Below are 15,766 nucleotides of genomic sequence, written 5' to 3'. Positions count from 1 at the left end.
CACTTCACCAAAAATAAACAAAATACCATTGCAACACGCATGGAGAGCACTAAAATTACCATTTTGCAAAAGCTTACAGAGAGTGGAACATATCAAACGCATTTTGAACACATTTTTCAATAGTTCCTTTTTCTTCATGCACAGATCTACTTTTTTCCCCAAAAAACCTATTCCACAGAAATACGTTGAACTTGTATACTATGCACACACTAGGCTAAACTTCTCTTTATTTGTCTAAACTCTAACACTGGCACAGACTGAAATGTATTTTCGAAACATGTATGTCAAGGGCCAAAAGGTTCAGATATTAATATCAATTGTCCAATCAAACAGCAAACAAACTTTTACTGGAAAACTCATCAATTGCTGATTGTTGGAGAGAGAGAGAGAGAGAGAACGAGATGAACAAGTTAAGTTTTTTTAATGCTACACCATCCAACATAAATAATCTGTTCTAAACCAACAATTTTGATAAACTGCATCGCATAATACAGAGAGAGAAAAAACAAACAAACAAAAGAGAGAGCAATTAGTAGAAAAGCGAAGAGTCTTACCACTCTTCCCAGCTCCATCTGAACTGGAAGTTGCTGAGGTGGTGAGAGAACCAGACCACAAACCTGTCTGAGGACTGGAGGCTCATGTGATCCAGCCTCTCATACAGCATCTCTGATGCTTGAGCAAGCTGGGAGACGGAGGTGGGAGAGATTATTGGTTAAGGAGACGTAGATATATTGCTTTAAGCATACTGTAAAACCAAACATTTCTGCGTACATGAAATTTTCTTGAATTTTGCGAGAAGCAAAGATTCAATAGATAATAGCCATCATTAAAGATAAAATGCATGAAAATGTTTTTGTCTACACTATGCATTGAATGCCAGCTGAAATTTACGAAAATTTCATGCCGCGAAAAAGGCTATCGGCTACAATTTGCAAAAAATGCATGCTGCAAATACAGTGCACTCCCGTTATAACGAACATGGCTATAACAAAATTCCGGTTACAATGAAATAGGCCGTAACATTATCCTCCCTTTGTTTTTTTATTGCTTATTTGTTCGGTTATAACGAAATTTCGACATAACGAAAGAAAACTGCCGGTCCTGAGGACTTCGTTATAATGGGAGTCCACTTCAGGGGTCGCACTTAACTTTTTTTAAACTAGCCAGGCGGACTACTTAGAATCAATTTTGACACTGACGCAATATTTTGGCTAGCCACACGGACTAGTTACTTCAGAATTTTATGATTTTTAGCTAGTCCGACATGATTTTGGGTGGCCAATGGCCAGCGGACCATCGCCAATTTCGAACCCTGACTGTATGTCTGGTTTTACAGTATCGCTAACTCCTCGCAAGCAACTTGCATGAAGAAATATTGCTTGACTGTATCAAGTCATCAGTACAAACACACAGAATCCCCACAATCATTATCACTACATCTCACATGCATGAACCAATCTTTAAAAAGAACAGGAATATTGTTCTTTTTCTTCTTTTTTTCTTAAATCCTCGAATAGGTAACATTAGTGAAATACCCTGTGTTGTGTGTTAAGGCTCTCATGGAATCAAACTGCTGAATTTACTTTGAGACTTTTTACCCAGAATAGAGTGATTACAATGTAGGTATGTCTTAGAGAAACCTGTTCATTTCTTTAAAATCCTTTACACACTCTTCACTTTCAACTCTAATAACTTTTGAAAGGATAATGCTAAACTGCTTTGAAAGTTGGCACTAATCATGGACAGAATGTGTTAATAGAGCAAGCTCACTTTCAGCCTAATCTGATAATCCTTTCATTGTTACTGCTATGGTGTTTTACATCCTGTTTTTGGTCTCATTCAATTCATAGCTTGCACGGCTTGCTAAAGATCAAGCGCTTGAATAGACCCTGTACTTCAGAGCCTCTTTTCTCAGTTCACACTTTTCCAGACAGAGTGCTTTCTGTCCAATATTAGGATAATAGGTTAGTGGAGTCCATTTGAATTGAGTTATATGTACATAATTTTCAAGCTTAGAGTCTGCTCTTTCAGAATCTTCCCTAAACTAGAAATCCTTGTCTGGCGACTTTTTGTTGGTTTTGTGATGCAGGGTCACATATTATATCGATGAGAATAGTGCACAAATTTGTGCCGTCTGATGCCAAAGGATACGACTTGGGGCAGGGAGCCCGGCTGGAGTTTGCACAGCTCCAAGAAGAGAGACATGTAAAAGATGTGGATTCGTGGGGCCTGTGGGAGGGCAAAGAGCTGGCCAAACATCACCTCCACGATGACGTAATTCAGAGGAACCTGCTTCTTGGCGTGGTAGTTCAGCAGCTGGGCAGCACTGTGGTAACCATGGAAACGGGGGCAACAATGGTGGGAAGAGGAGGAGAAAGAGGGAGAGATAGAAAGAGAGGGGTGGCAAGAAACAGAGAGGGAGAGAGGAGAGAGAGACACAGGGAAAGATAGAGTGTGAGAGAGAGAGAGAGAGAGAGAAAGAGAGCAGTGAGATGATTTTATGTGTGCAGAAATAAATGCATCTATCAGTTCAGCAGGTTTTTCTCTTTTGCTAGACTCCCCTTGACAGTAATGGTTGAATGTTCTGGAGGCGATGCATTATCAAAAAGTGTGGACACAATTGCGTGTAAAGAAAGATTATGTCTGACTTATAAATGCATATCGTGATGCACTTGATAAATATTAGTAAACTAGAGAGGGGCCGTCAAAGGCGGCAGACCCACGCCTAAGTACAAAGTCGGGGTAAACATAATGTGCATTCGGTCATCTACCAGAATTCGGCCACTTAATTGCCAGTGTGCTTTATCACCAGCCAGTGAGTTCTACCAAAGATCGTACACTGAAGTGTACGATCTTTGGTTCTACAGTCACATCACACGCAAATCACATCATTACACATACGGTATTAACACTCATTCACGTACAGGAAAGTCCTTAAGTCTCCTCCAAAAATCCATCGAAAATCCCAAATTCCACCGTCAAAAGTGCAGAATCGGAACTTTTCCAAGCGCGCGCGTCCAGTTTTAAGAGTATTGTCTACGCGACGGGTCGCGGAAAAAGCGCTAAAAATCGAGAAATACGCCGTTTTCTTGCGGGATATTTTGATTATAGCAAGCCGAGAGTGTGATGATATCAAAGGTCGTATGAGTGTACGATCTTTGATGGTATCCACAAAAGCAAAAAAGACAAACAAAATTTACGTACCCCCTAGGCAATTACCCCTATGATTAGTGTCTACGGGAATTATTCAATGCAAGGGTTGAATGCAAATGTCTACTGCACCAGTATTCGGCCACCAACGAGCGCCGCAACGTCCCCGGTGCAATTTTGCACCAACAGTGTAGAGCGCGATGCATTTTCAGCGGCCTTGCACACGCATTGACATTGAGCACGCATATCGTGCAGTGTGACTGCGACCGAGCAAAATGCTCCTCCAACGAAAAAAACAATCAATGTTAATTTGAAAAATCATCAAAATACGGGCCAGTTTGTGATGACGGAGAACGAACTTTCATAAATCTAGAAGGACATAGTCCCTCAAATAGGCCTAAACGTAAATTTCGGAATTCTTACGAACATTTGAGCAGCGAAGTCGGATCGTTGGGGAGTTTATGTTTTGGTATGGTAGCGGAAAATCGCAAAGTGAGAAACGGGAAATTTTCGGAATGGTCACTATACCATGGGGTCAAAACTTCAAGGTCACACAGAATTTGCAAGGGTCAACCGATTATCACCAAAATCTAATCGATTCTTTCCTGTCATTATCCAAACATTCCCTGAACATTTCGTGCAAATCCGTTTACCCGTTCTCTTGTTATCTTGTACACAAACAAACAAACAAACAAACAAACAAACATACAAACAAACAAACAAACAAACAAAAAACAAAAAAACAAACAAACAAACAAACAAACAAACAAACGGAACCCTTTACATAACCCCCTGCCGATTTTCATCGGCGTGGGTAATTAATGTAAATAAGTGGAACCTGTACATGCAGGTGATGAATGATATTCGACACTAAAATTTAGCAATCTCCTAATAGTCAAAACTGGGGCCACACTTTCTGAAGAGATTGCATTTCTTGTAAGTACTTGGTAGCTATTATTGCCAATTCCATGACTGGTCATGAAACAAGAGTGCCCCCAACCAAAACATAACAAAACAAAATACACCAATATGACAAAATGTAATAAAATATTTGAACCAGAAATGCACTATATGACAAAAACAGGAGCCGAATTATGAAATATATGATTATTGTAGAATGTAATGAAGGTTCTTCACTGATGTGAACTCACCACTCTTTGCGATCCCTGAAGTAGGTGTTGAGCAGGCAGTTGATCTGGTCCTCCACCAGGTATCTCTCTATGGACTGAGCTCCTGGCAGCGGTGGTCCCTGGGCAAAGAAAAGCATGGCACCAGCAGGTCACCTAAATACTCTTTCTCTTTCCTTTGCCACAGATACGAACATAGAGTTGCTTAACATACATAGATGTGCTGTGCTCAAGTGGTGTGCACTCTGAAGCAGTGATGCCTGCACTCCCCACACGAACAGTTTTCATAAATATCAGCTGAAACCACAAATATACTGATTTAACTCCCTTGTTCCAAGAATACATATTACTTCAGCACATGTTGTCTTCATTAAGTTCTACACTTCTGCTTTAATAAATTGTGACCAAAAGTGATGTGAATAAAAAAACTACATAGAATCGTATGTCATCATACATGTAATCATAGGTCATCACAATCAATTTCAGAAGCAATATCACACTGAAATACAATTCTTTTATCACCCAAAATATACCCTGATTACAATAGATTTACACAATCTCATCTACACATCCAGAAGTTTGATAAACACACAGAATGAGTAGCCTAAACATCAGAGCTGTGTTTGCAATTAAAGTCATCTGATAGTGTGCTCCCTCCTTCACTCTACATATAGTTTCTCCTAATTCACCAGCAGTGTTCTTAAAAAGCAGTGGGGAACAAATATGATTGGCCTTGATGGGAAAATCCCCTCAATGGAAGTAAATAATCTGGCTATTGTTCATGACTTCACAAAATATAAACACACACACATACATTTGTACAAATGAAAAACAAATGTTATGCATTTCACAAGCCCTTGTTCAATTCTGCAGAAATTCAGACTTTCACCACATCAAGTAAAAGATGCGTATTTGTTATAATCCCTGTAATATGTACAGTATAAGCTGTTATTTTTGCGAGGGTTTAATTTTCGTGAATTTTGTGAATAATAGCTGGATTGCAAATTTGACAACACCCTAAAATGTCTCCATGTGCTAGGGTAATAGTGCATTTACGTCAGTGTTGGCATCAATTCGTGAAAACAACATCTCGCGAAAATGTCTATGACCTCCTCATTCCCGAAAATATCTGTAAGCTAAAAAAACAGCGTATACAGTATGTGACACACTTGTTTGTTTGCTCAAATAGACAACAGAACTCGTGAAAGCCTCACCTCCGGGGCATCGGTGGGATCAAACATCCTGAAGACCACAGTGGGAATGGGGTAGACCAGCTCAGAGGAGTGGGCCGGGGGCGTGAACGGGGGCAGATTGTGGACCAGGGCCTCCGAGAGGACCGAGTGGAAGGCCATGTAGGGGCGCATGATGATCTTCTCCAGCCACTGGTCCCGCCGCAGTTTGGTCACCTGCTGCCAGAGGCTGTCGAGGTACTGAGAGAGAAAACAAAGCGCTCCAAACATTTGCCTACAGTCTTATCATCTGCTGTATAATCTCAAAGTGGACATTTTGGCACGTTTCCAGTGGCATAAAACTGGTACAGAATTTCTTGCTTTTTATATGTTACATTACTTCATATCTTTGATTTCAAGCTAGGTATTGTAAGAGTATAATAAGTGTTATATTTGAAGGGCTTTTTATTCATGTTCACGAGTCCCGTAGTGAGGGTGACTTCCACTTTGCTGTCAAAATGTGGGCCAGGTAACTTTTACCATAGGATGGATTGTGCTGCCAAAGCCCTTAACTGCAATGGCATGAGAAAGATGTTTCACATGCCTGTTCAATTGTTGTGACTGTCCATGAAATTAAGCACACTCAAAATTCATCTTTACACCTGCCTGAGCACACAAAAAAATAAAAATAAAAAAAATCAAAAAAATACTCAAAGAAAACAAGCATGATATTAGGCAGGCAATTAAAAGGAAGCTATCAAAAACTTCAGACAAAACAGTATCAATCCAGTCTGCATATCTATACTCACATTGTTTAGAATCTCAAAATGTGTTTTCAGGCATAAAAAGCAAGTGGTAAATTTGCAAGACAGGAATCAAAGGTAATTTTCTCATCACGTGCAGATGATTCTCACAATGACATGGATAATAATTTATGCTGATTACTCAAACTCACATCTTGCTGTTCATGGGCGCTATCTCCGTGCCACACGCGGAGGAAAGGGACGTGATCTTTCTTTCGCTTGCCAAGGTACTCCTCGATTGTCTTCATTAGCTTGGTCAGCTCCTCACCCTTTTTCTCATCCAGAGTGCAGCCAACCTGCCATAATATAATCAAGATAGACATATCAATAACAACAGACCAAAATATCCTTATTCTGTAATGGTCTTTACTCTGCTAATTGCCTTGTCTGACAGAACAGATACTTATTAAAAAGGGATGGTATAGTTTCGGTTGAGGATGGGGGGATTCAGATTTTAACTTCTTGTGAGATCGTTTAAAACCTCTTATGAAACATGAAAGAGCATACAATTCTAAGAGGAATTCAGTCTAGTAGATGATAGGCTTTGCAATGGCCGAGATATCTAAAAACAAAATGAAACAAAGTGGTCAGAGTAAAACGTGGGTCCCACCTTTTACTATGACCACTTTGTTTTTTGAGACCCTATTCAAAACTGACATTACTATCATAATAGACTTGAATAGTGTGTCACAGTATCTTGCACTTATCATTATATCATGTTCAACTGTTTCTATTTCTTGCATCTTGGTTTCAATGACTTCAGATCGAGTCAACTGTTTTAAGTTGCAACATACCCATGGCAAGCTGTTGAGAACTGCATAGATGAACCAATCTGAGCGAACTTGAGGAATATCTGACTCCATGGTGACAGCTACAAAGTTTTCGTACAGGGACATCAGTGAGGCCACCTCGATCACACGGCAGTTCACAAGGTCGGCGAAGAAGCGGACAACATACCTGGCTTTATTCCACTCATTGCTTTTCATAAAATCTTTCATATTCTTCCCGAGTGCTTCAATGAACTGCGTAAGAGAAAAGTAAGAAATCATTACTTCACGATCATTTGTCTATGTGTAATTAACTGTAGTGAGTACAAAAATTATGTCTTGTTCATCAATTATCATTATGTTACACTAAAATAAACAAAATGAATAGTTTATGGTCTCCTGCTTTGTTGACTAAAATTAAAATTGGTTTTTGTGCATTCTGATTGCAACATTTGCCATTATACCTGCTACTATTTAGTTTCTTCTTTTTCATTCTGAAATGTCTCCCTGTGCATTTCAATTGAACTGGGAACCAGCAACAAATTATTTCCTCATGTCATACCTACACACAGCCTGTCATACATCACACTGGGTGTTGTTTCGTTTATGTCATATCTTGAAATGTGTGTAGAAAGTATTAAATCCCTATATCCTGTGTTGATTACTGTAATGCAAGACATGTTCGCGGCATGACATTTTCATGAATTGGATCTCTCACTGATTCTGGATCGTGTGATATTCCCGAAATTAAAATGCATGCGAACATTTCCGGTTTTAAAGTATACATTGTATTCTTTTACTTGCTTTCACTTTCAGTGTGTAACTGGATAGCCATAGCTTACCTCTCCCCCACAACTGTAGTTCTTAGCATTGAGGAGTCCAACAAGTGTGGTGTAGACGGTGATCTTCTCCGGCAAAGCAACAGCACTGCAAGAAACAAAGCAATGACAAGATACAGAGAGCAGAGTTTAATGTTCACATCTACAAAAGCAAAATACATTTTTAGAAGGAGCAACTAAAACCTGCTGAAATGTAAATGCCCATGTATGCAGAAGATGGGATTTGAACTTACCAGTCACACAATATTTTGATGATCTTTGATTTGTAGTTGGGTAAGTCGGCTTCCAAGACACCTGCCAAACCCTCCAAGTTACTTTCAAGAGATGATGTACTCTACACATGAAACACAAAGAGGAGAAATTAGATGATAACACATAACTACCATGTATAACCAAGGAGGTAGTAGGCGAGCTCGCCTAGTACCTCCTTGGGATAACTATTACTACTGTAATGACAAGAAAATAAGGAGTGCAAAAGAACAAAGCAAAAAGGAAATGTGAAATCTGAGAAGATTATGACAAGTACCCAGGTACAAGAGTAACATTGTCTGAATATACACACTTAATCCGTCAAAACATCTTGAAAGAAAAACTATGCCAGCTGGGTCATTGGTGAAATCATTATATCACTGACTTACATATCTTTTTTTATCTCACAAAATATAATCATAAAATGATTTCTTGAATTTGTGTGAAGTAAATAACTTCCTTCAATGACCATTGAAAAGTATGTGTATGCCGATATACATTGAATATTCCAGACAATGCATGTTGAATTCATCACCAGCAATTATACACAAAGAGGATATTTGCTTTATCGAAGCACTCCTTCATAGTATGTATTGCTTCTTCTTTTAAAAAAAATATACATCAAAGATATGTTTTGTACTTTGCATTTGTTTTAAGTGGCTCTCATTTTTATTTTTGCCACATCTAGCATACAACTCGATTTGGGTTCACTGCGTGTTCTACCCCCCTCCCCCAATGCTATTGCTAGTTCACTCTTTTCCTATTCTTCACCCTTGTGTTGTTCCTTTTGTTTTTGTTTGATGTTGTCTCCCTATTCATCTTCATCTCTCACAGGTTGTCTTGTAGTCATGATCCTTGGGATCATCACTGGACCATCTCTGGCTATTGTCTGTGTTCATCCCCTTGCTTTAATCCCCCTGTGTGGCTCATTGCCCCTGACTTCTAAAAGTAGGGTATCCCTTTTGTTTTCATTGTTTTGTGTCCCCAGCACTCCTCAGACTATGCTTGTTGTGAGTAGCAGCATGGACATAGTGATAGCTTTCCCTACATGTTTGTCATTTTGCCTTTGACAAAGATTCTGCTTGGATTGAAAGCTTAGGAAGACCCCTTGTAATATAAGTGACATTTGAAACAAAGAAATGGAGATCTCTAATCAAGCCATATCAAAGTCACAGTGCAATGGTGACACTGCTGATAGAAATTCAATCTCCGTTATCAGATGTTTCATTAGCATTGTCTGAATATATACAGTCTGTATGATAACATATCAACCAAAATATTAATGAACATGTGCCTGTGAGGCTTTCCTCAATTTTACTCAAACAATGTACATTGATCTTGTATGCTTGCCTGATGAACAATTGTACATAATATATCATAGCACGTACACATATGATATGTCAAAATGAATAGAAAGAGTAATCAAATAAAATACGATGCAATTCAGTATCCAATTGAAAGAAGTCACATGCTAATCACTGTCCTAAAATAATAAGGTATCTGTCCTACAAAGTACACACAAACATATAAGCATGTATGTAATAATGCATTTGTGCTACAATGTAATATGTACACATTTTAAAGTAAACAAACCATGCGCACTTTGTCTAAAGTCACTCATGGTCTGGTACACATAAACTGCTCAGTTCTCTTCTGTTCAGTGTTCACATAAAGACACTACAAAATGTTTAAACACCGGTTTAGAGAAAATAGAGATGCATTCTACATGTACTTCACCTTTTCTCCGACCCTTGTTATAAGGGACTCCAATCTCTCTTCAATCTGTGCATTATCAGGCCTACGTCTTTTAGACGATCGATGGCCAGTGTCCATATCTGTAGGCAAAAAAAAAAAAAGAAAAAAAAAAAGGAGGAAAGAAATAAAAAGGGGGAGAAAGGAAAGAACATTAATTTTGACATTTTGAGATAACATAAAGAGGGATGTATGGGTAGACCTGGCCTTATGAAACTTATATTAACAAATTGTGCAATATTTCAATATGAGGGCATTGACTTTGCAATTTTTACTTTGAGTTTGACTTGAAACTGACTAAAGGCCCCACACAGATACAATGTATGAACCAATGGAACACAATGAGAACTTTCCCCCAAAACATATCAATGTATAAATGTAGATTCGGTTTCGGAATTGGTAACTGGTGATTAGGGAAATTTTGGATGTTTAACAATGCAAAAGGTGCCTCATTGCCCATGCATTCATAATGGGTGAATGCTTACCAGCTACAACGACAGTCAGAGCTGAAGAAGTGACTCTGACAGGTCGAAACCTGTTCTCTCTGAGATTTGCACTTAAAAGTTGTGAAGTACTGTACAATTTAAGTTAACATCTGGATCAATTATGAACCTTTATACCTTTCAGGTGAACATTTTTCATCAAAATGTATTGCTCGCTTGATCACTACAGCTACAACTGTACACTACCTACCACAAAAATGAACCAAAGTCAAAAGATTGTAACAAGGAGGGTCAAAATATTGAAATTTTGCTCCAATTCTCAATTACAGCATCATACTCATAGTCATTGTATACTTTGCAGTGCAATACATACAGTACTATAACTACTAAATATAAAATTTAATCTACATAAAATTTGTTTACTTTGCACACACACACACACACACACACACACACAAACCCCCAACTATACAGCTCTGCATGTTGTACACTGTAAAGATTATGTCTACACACACATGTATATAATTTACATAAACTGCATTTAAGCTTGCAAGCAAATCCAACTAAATCTTGAGTAAGAGTCCTTATATTTCGAAAGAAGCATTACAGCTGTCTAGAAAAAAGAATAAAGCATGGAAGTTGTATGCTAGCACAGAAAGTGTTGTAGATTATGCCAAATATGCAAAGATTCGTAACCAATTACGATATGTGACAAGACAAGACTGCAGAGAGTATGAACAATCATTAGCAAAAGAGGTGGCTACAAATCCAAAGAAATTCTGGAAATATGCAAATAGAAAAATAAAGAAAAGATCTGGAATTAGTGATTTAGTCAGTAAAGAAGGAAACTGTTATAGCAGTGATAGTGAAAAGGCAAAATTATTGAACAATTTTTTCACAAGTGTATTTGTGAAAGAAGATTTGACTAATATGCCTGACATTGACTGGCAGCATGCTGGACCTATGTTAGATAGTTTGATTATCACAGAAGAAAGGGTGGAGAAGAAACTGTTAAATTTGAACGCAAGTAAATCTCCAGGCCCAGATGAAATGCATCCAAGATTGTTAAAGGAGACGGCACGGTCTATTTCTGTTCCATTACAAATTATCTTCCACAAGTCGCTGGACGAAGGCTTTCTTCCCAGAGACTGGAAACTAGGCAACATAACTCCTATACATAAAAAGGGAAGTAAAAAATGTGTTGAGAATTATCGGCCAATAAGTTTAACTTCTGTTGTTGGAAAGGTGATGGAGAGTCTAGTCCGAGATGCGGTCATGCAGCATCTTTTGAAGTATAACTTGCTTTCAGACTGTCAACATGGATTCACTCCAAAACGGTCCTGTATGACTCAGCTCCTTTGTGCAATGGAGGAAATAACTCAGAAACTTGATACTGGGTTTCCTATTGATATAGTATATTTAGACTTTTGTAAAGCCTTCGACTCTGTTCCTCATGAGAGGCTTTTGAAAAAATTGATATCTTATGGCATTGATGGAAAACTGTATTCATGGATCAAAGCATTCACAACTGGAAGGGAACAAAGAGTCGTGATAAATGGTGAAAGTTCAGACTGGAGTCAAGTTAGCAGTGGAATTCCGCAAGGAAGTGTACTCGGACCGGTCCTTTTTGTTATTTTTATAAATGATTTGCCAAATATAATGAATAACTCAGTATTTATGTTTGCCGACGACACCAAAATCATCGGTGATGTCAGTACAGCCTCAAAACAGGAATCGCTTCAAACTGACCTAACTCATGCTGATGAATGGAGTAAAAGATGGCAACTTGATTTCAACGTTAGTAAATGCAAGATTCTTTATATTGGAAAAAATAACCCAAGGGAAAACTACAGAATGAATAGTGTAGAGTTGGAAGCAACCAAGCAGGAAAAGGACCTTGGCGTTATAATAGATGAAGAATTAAATTTCCATCAACATGTCTCAGCAGCTGTCCAAAAGGCAAATCAAACACTTGGGATTATACACAGGACATTCTCACAAATGACAACGGAAATACTTCCTATTTTGTTCGTATCTTTGGTTCGACCTCATTTGGAGTACGGCAACATTTTATGGCACTTGAGATATAAAATGGACTCTGACAAAGTTGAAAGAGTGCAGAGAAGAGCCACTCGTATGATTCCTGAACTCAAATGTTTGTCATATGAACAACGCCTGGAAAAACTCAACCTACACTCATTATACTACAGGAGACGAAGAGGCGACATGATTACTGTTTATAAATTGCTCAATGGAAAGTTGGGGATTTCTGGTGACATGTTTTTCGAACCAGCCATCCACTCATCAACAAGAGGTCATACATACAAGCTCTTCACCAAACGTTCAAGATTAGAACTGAGAAGTACATTTTTCAGCCAGAGAGTAGTTGCCGACTGGAACAGATTGCCTGCTAATGTTGTTGAAGCTTCCTCGATTAATAATTTCAAAGATTTATTAGACAGACATTGGAGGGGGGAAAAATTCAAAACCTCTGCTCCTCAACGCACATAAAGCAACAAAGTTGAAGATGATGAGACCGGAATACTACAGGACCAGTCCTCTACTTCCGTATCAGATGTGATGTGATGTGATGTGATACAAAGCAGAGCACCGGTACAATGTATGCTATCGATTTAATCATTGCAGTGGAGTGGCAAAATTTGTTTACTTTGCACACACACACACACACACACACACACACACAAACCCCCAACTATACAGCTCTGCATGTTGTACACTGTAAAGATTATGTCTACACACACATGTATATAATTTACATAAACTGCATTTAAGCTTGCAAGCAAATCCAACTAAATCTTGACTGCAACCTGGTTTTCTTCAATCTGTCAATGAAAATACAGCAATGTGTCATTGTCTTTGTCTGAAAGAAACCCATAATTTTTGAGGTGAAAGAAATCTTAGATCTAATATGGTATTGTATATTGGGCATATCTCATTTCAAATCATGTCTGCGCATATCACATGCATAAAAAGATCTGCAAACTTGCCCTGGCCTTTCACTGGGGATGGAGTGCGTCACTGCTGTAGGCCCCTGTTATCAAGTTTACCACACATTATATCATAGATGGGACCACAGAAATAATAGCTGACATTTAGTGACAATGTTTTTGATATTTCATGCTGTTCAAAATCAAAACGAGATAAACCCTTAGAAATCAAAGATTTGAAAAATCATTCAACATCACTTTGCGTACCTTCTTCGTCATCGTGATATTTTCTTCTTCTGGACATGATTTTTCGCGTTGTTTTCCTCTACTTTCCTGCTCCCGTCGAGGGTCTTTCTTTCAGAAGCGGCGCGTTTTGCATGTGGAACGAACGTGCAATGCAATACATGTACCACGCACGAAGCATGCAGTATTACTGTACAGTTGTACGCGTACGTGTACAGTGTATATGGTGTACGCGTACGGGTGCTGTAGCTCCTTGGTCCCACTCATAGAGATATATCACATCACACAATAAAATACCGTACCATGCACTACGCGTAGGTCTAACGTTAGTGTGCAGCTGCAACTTCCTCATTGATTTCTGTGATATTCAACTGTCTGGCCAGCTACAAACTTGTCGACTTTGGGGAGTTACAGACCCATCATCTCATCACAGACATTGATTTGTCAGCCAAGTGTCCCAGAGTTTAACTGTCATGGCTGAAGGGTTAAATACTCCCCAGTCATCCGCTGAACAAGAGGGAAACGGGGAACACCTTCCCAATGGCAACGTAGAAGTTATGGATGTGGACGCGACCGGTGGTGATGCCGGGGATGCTGCTCCCGGTGATAACGGGGATAACACGACCGATGAAGAACGGAAACTCACTCAGACAGACCACATAAATAAATCACTTCTCACCTCATTCCTGAACCACCTGAACAACCCAGCAATGGCTGCCCAGTTTCCCATAATGCAGATGAACGAAGAGGAAGATGATGAGGAAGACAGGAATGCTTGATGACGAGGCTGTAAATTTATTCACATAATTATTGTAACTAGTAATGATTGGCAAACTACAAGAAAAAGGTGGAGTGCCTGTAAGTGTTGTGTACAGCGGATGGCTCCTTGCAAAGATCACGGAAACTGGCCACACCCATCGGCATAATTGTGATGGAACGTCCATTCAAGCGCCATGCTAGCGTCGCCTTGACCAAGAGATCAGTCTGTATCTGGTCGTCGGAGATATGTTCCGCGGAGACTGCGTCGGAGGAGAGCGATAACGTTAGAGTAAAAAAAATAAAAGACTCCTCCGCACAGACGGATCTTTTTGTCTACGTGTAGCCATCGCCCAACATTGCCCAACGCCAACACTGACACACTGTGGGTTTCATTTTAAAATTGTGTCATGAAATGGTGTTGACGTTGTGAACAAGAAGACAACCATTATGCAGCTTCCCAGGAATGAGCAAGGGTAGTTACACTTACTTAGATTAACGCTATGTAGACTCCCTCTACTATAAACAATGTTTCACAGTTTAACCAGGATAATTGACTGAATACTGACGATTTGTGATCTTCAAGATCAAAAGAAGACCGAAGATCAATGGCGACAACACTGTATAATCAGGAATTGCAAGAACATTGAATGTTGGTCACCACTTAGAACTACAAACCACTGGCACTTGATCAGGACATAGGCCCAGCTAGATTTTTGCTGTCAGCACTAGTACTACTACTGTCCATCATTTTAAAACTCATTGAAAGTAATAATGAGTCTAAATCCTCAGAGAGACTCAAATGGATTTGATTTCCATTAATACCAGAAGATTCATTTTCTAGCCAATTGCGGATAGATTCTGCCGATTTCAAAATCATAGTTTAAACTTTAAACATTTGCCATTGGACATTAGGATGATATGCTGCGGCTGGGTTAAATAGACTGTTGTACCTGTATATGTACATATCATGATAGCGCTACACTGCATAAGTATTGGCTTCTACCAAAACATGATTTTGTACATGCACGTACCAGAATTTCAATGCAAGTACATGGTGTGAGTTATGGTTGAGAAGAGGGATGATCAGAAAAAAATTGCCAAAATGTTTGATTTATTTGACCTTTTTTGTAGGCTCTAAAGTGTATGTGTTTTGGAATTTTAAAAGATTTTAAGGGTAAGCTCCCATTAACCCAAACCAATTTTGAATGAACTACATGTATCTCGGCTATACAGCGACTGGGCTGTGTGTAGTTATATCTCAGCCAGTCTTTTCTTACAATTGAAATGTATGCAATGACTACAGTTGTAGTATTACAGTGTAAATGTGAATACACTGTACATGTTTCTGTAGATTCCCAAATCAACGTACACTGTATGGTGTACATACGTGTACATCTTCAAAAATGCCCAGACTTAGAAACCAGTTTGTGTAGTTTATGTTGTAGGCCTTTGTCAATGCTACATGATGCCCATGATCCAGTGAAGGTGATCTTTTAGCAAGATTTGTAGATTTTAAC

General features: G+C 38.9%; 1 protein-coding gene across 1 annotated transcript in view; it reads right to left on the bottom strand.

Moving 5' to 3' along the window:
• LOC139740763 (nuclear cap-binding protein subunit 1-like) overlaps positions 1-13,616 on the bottom strand; it is a 28,427-nt gene extending 14,811 nt beyond the window's left edge. The window contains exons 1-10 of the mRNA XM_071651338.1: positions 13,515-13,616; positions 9,842-9,939; positions 8,089-8,189; positions 7,859-7,943; positions 7,044-7,271; positions 6,402-6,545; positions 5,492-5,707; positions 4,302-4,399; positions 2,152-2,326; positions 555-682 (exon numbers count right to left, since the gene is read on the bottom strand). Coding sequence (XP_071507439.1) covers positions 555-682; positions 2,152-2,326; positions 4,302-4,399; positions 5,492-5,707; positions 6,402-6,545; positions 7,044-7,271; positions 7,859-7,943; positions 8,089-8,189; positions 9,842-9,939; positions 13,515-13,551 — 1,310 coding nt within the window. The 5' untranslated portion in view covers positions 13,552-13,616. The remainder of the gene's footprint in view (positions 1-554; positions 683-2,151; positions 2,327-4,301; positions 4,400-5,491; positions 5,708-6,401; positions 6,546-7,043; positions 7,272-7,858; positions 7,944-8,088; positions 8,190-9,841; positions 9,940-13,514) is intronic.
• Positions 13,617-15,766: the final 2,150 nt, after the last annotated feature.

Source organism: Diadema antillarum, unplaced genomic scaffold (assembly GCF_040938485.1).
Source record: "Diadema antillarum isolate AM-2024a unplaced genomic scaffold, OU_Dant_1.0 seq00000878_RagTag, whole genome shotgun sequence".
NCBI lineage: Eukaryota > Metazoa > Echinodermata > Echinoidea > Diadematoida > Diadematidae > Diadema > Diadema antillarum.
Note: the sequence above shows the minus strand (reverse complement) of the source record. Positions and strands in the feature narration are given on the sequence as shown.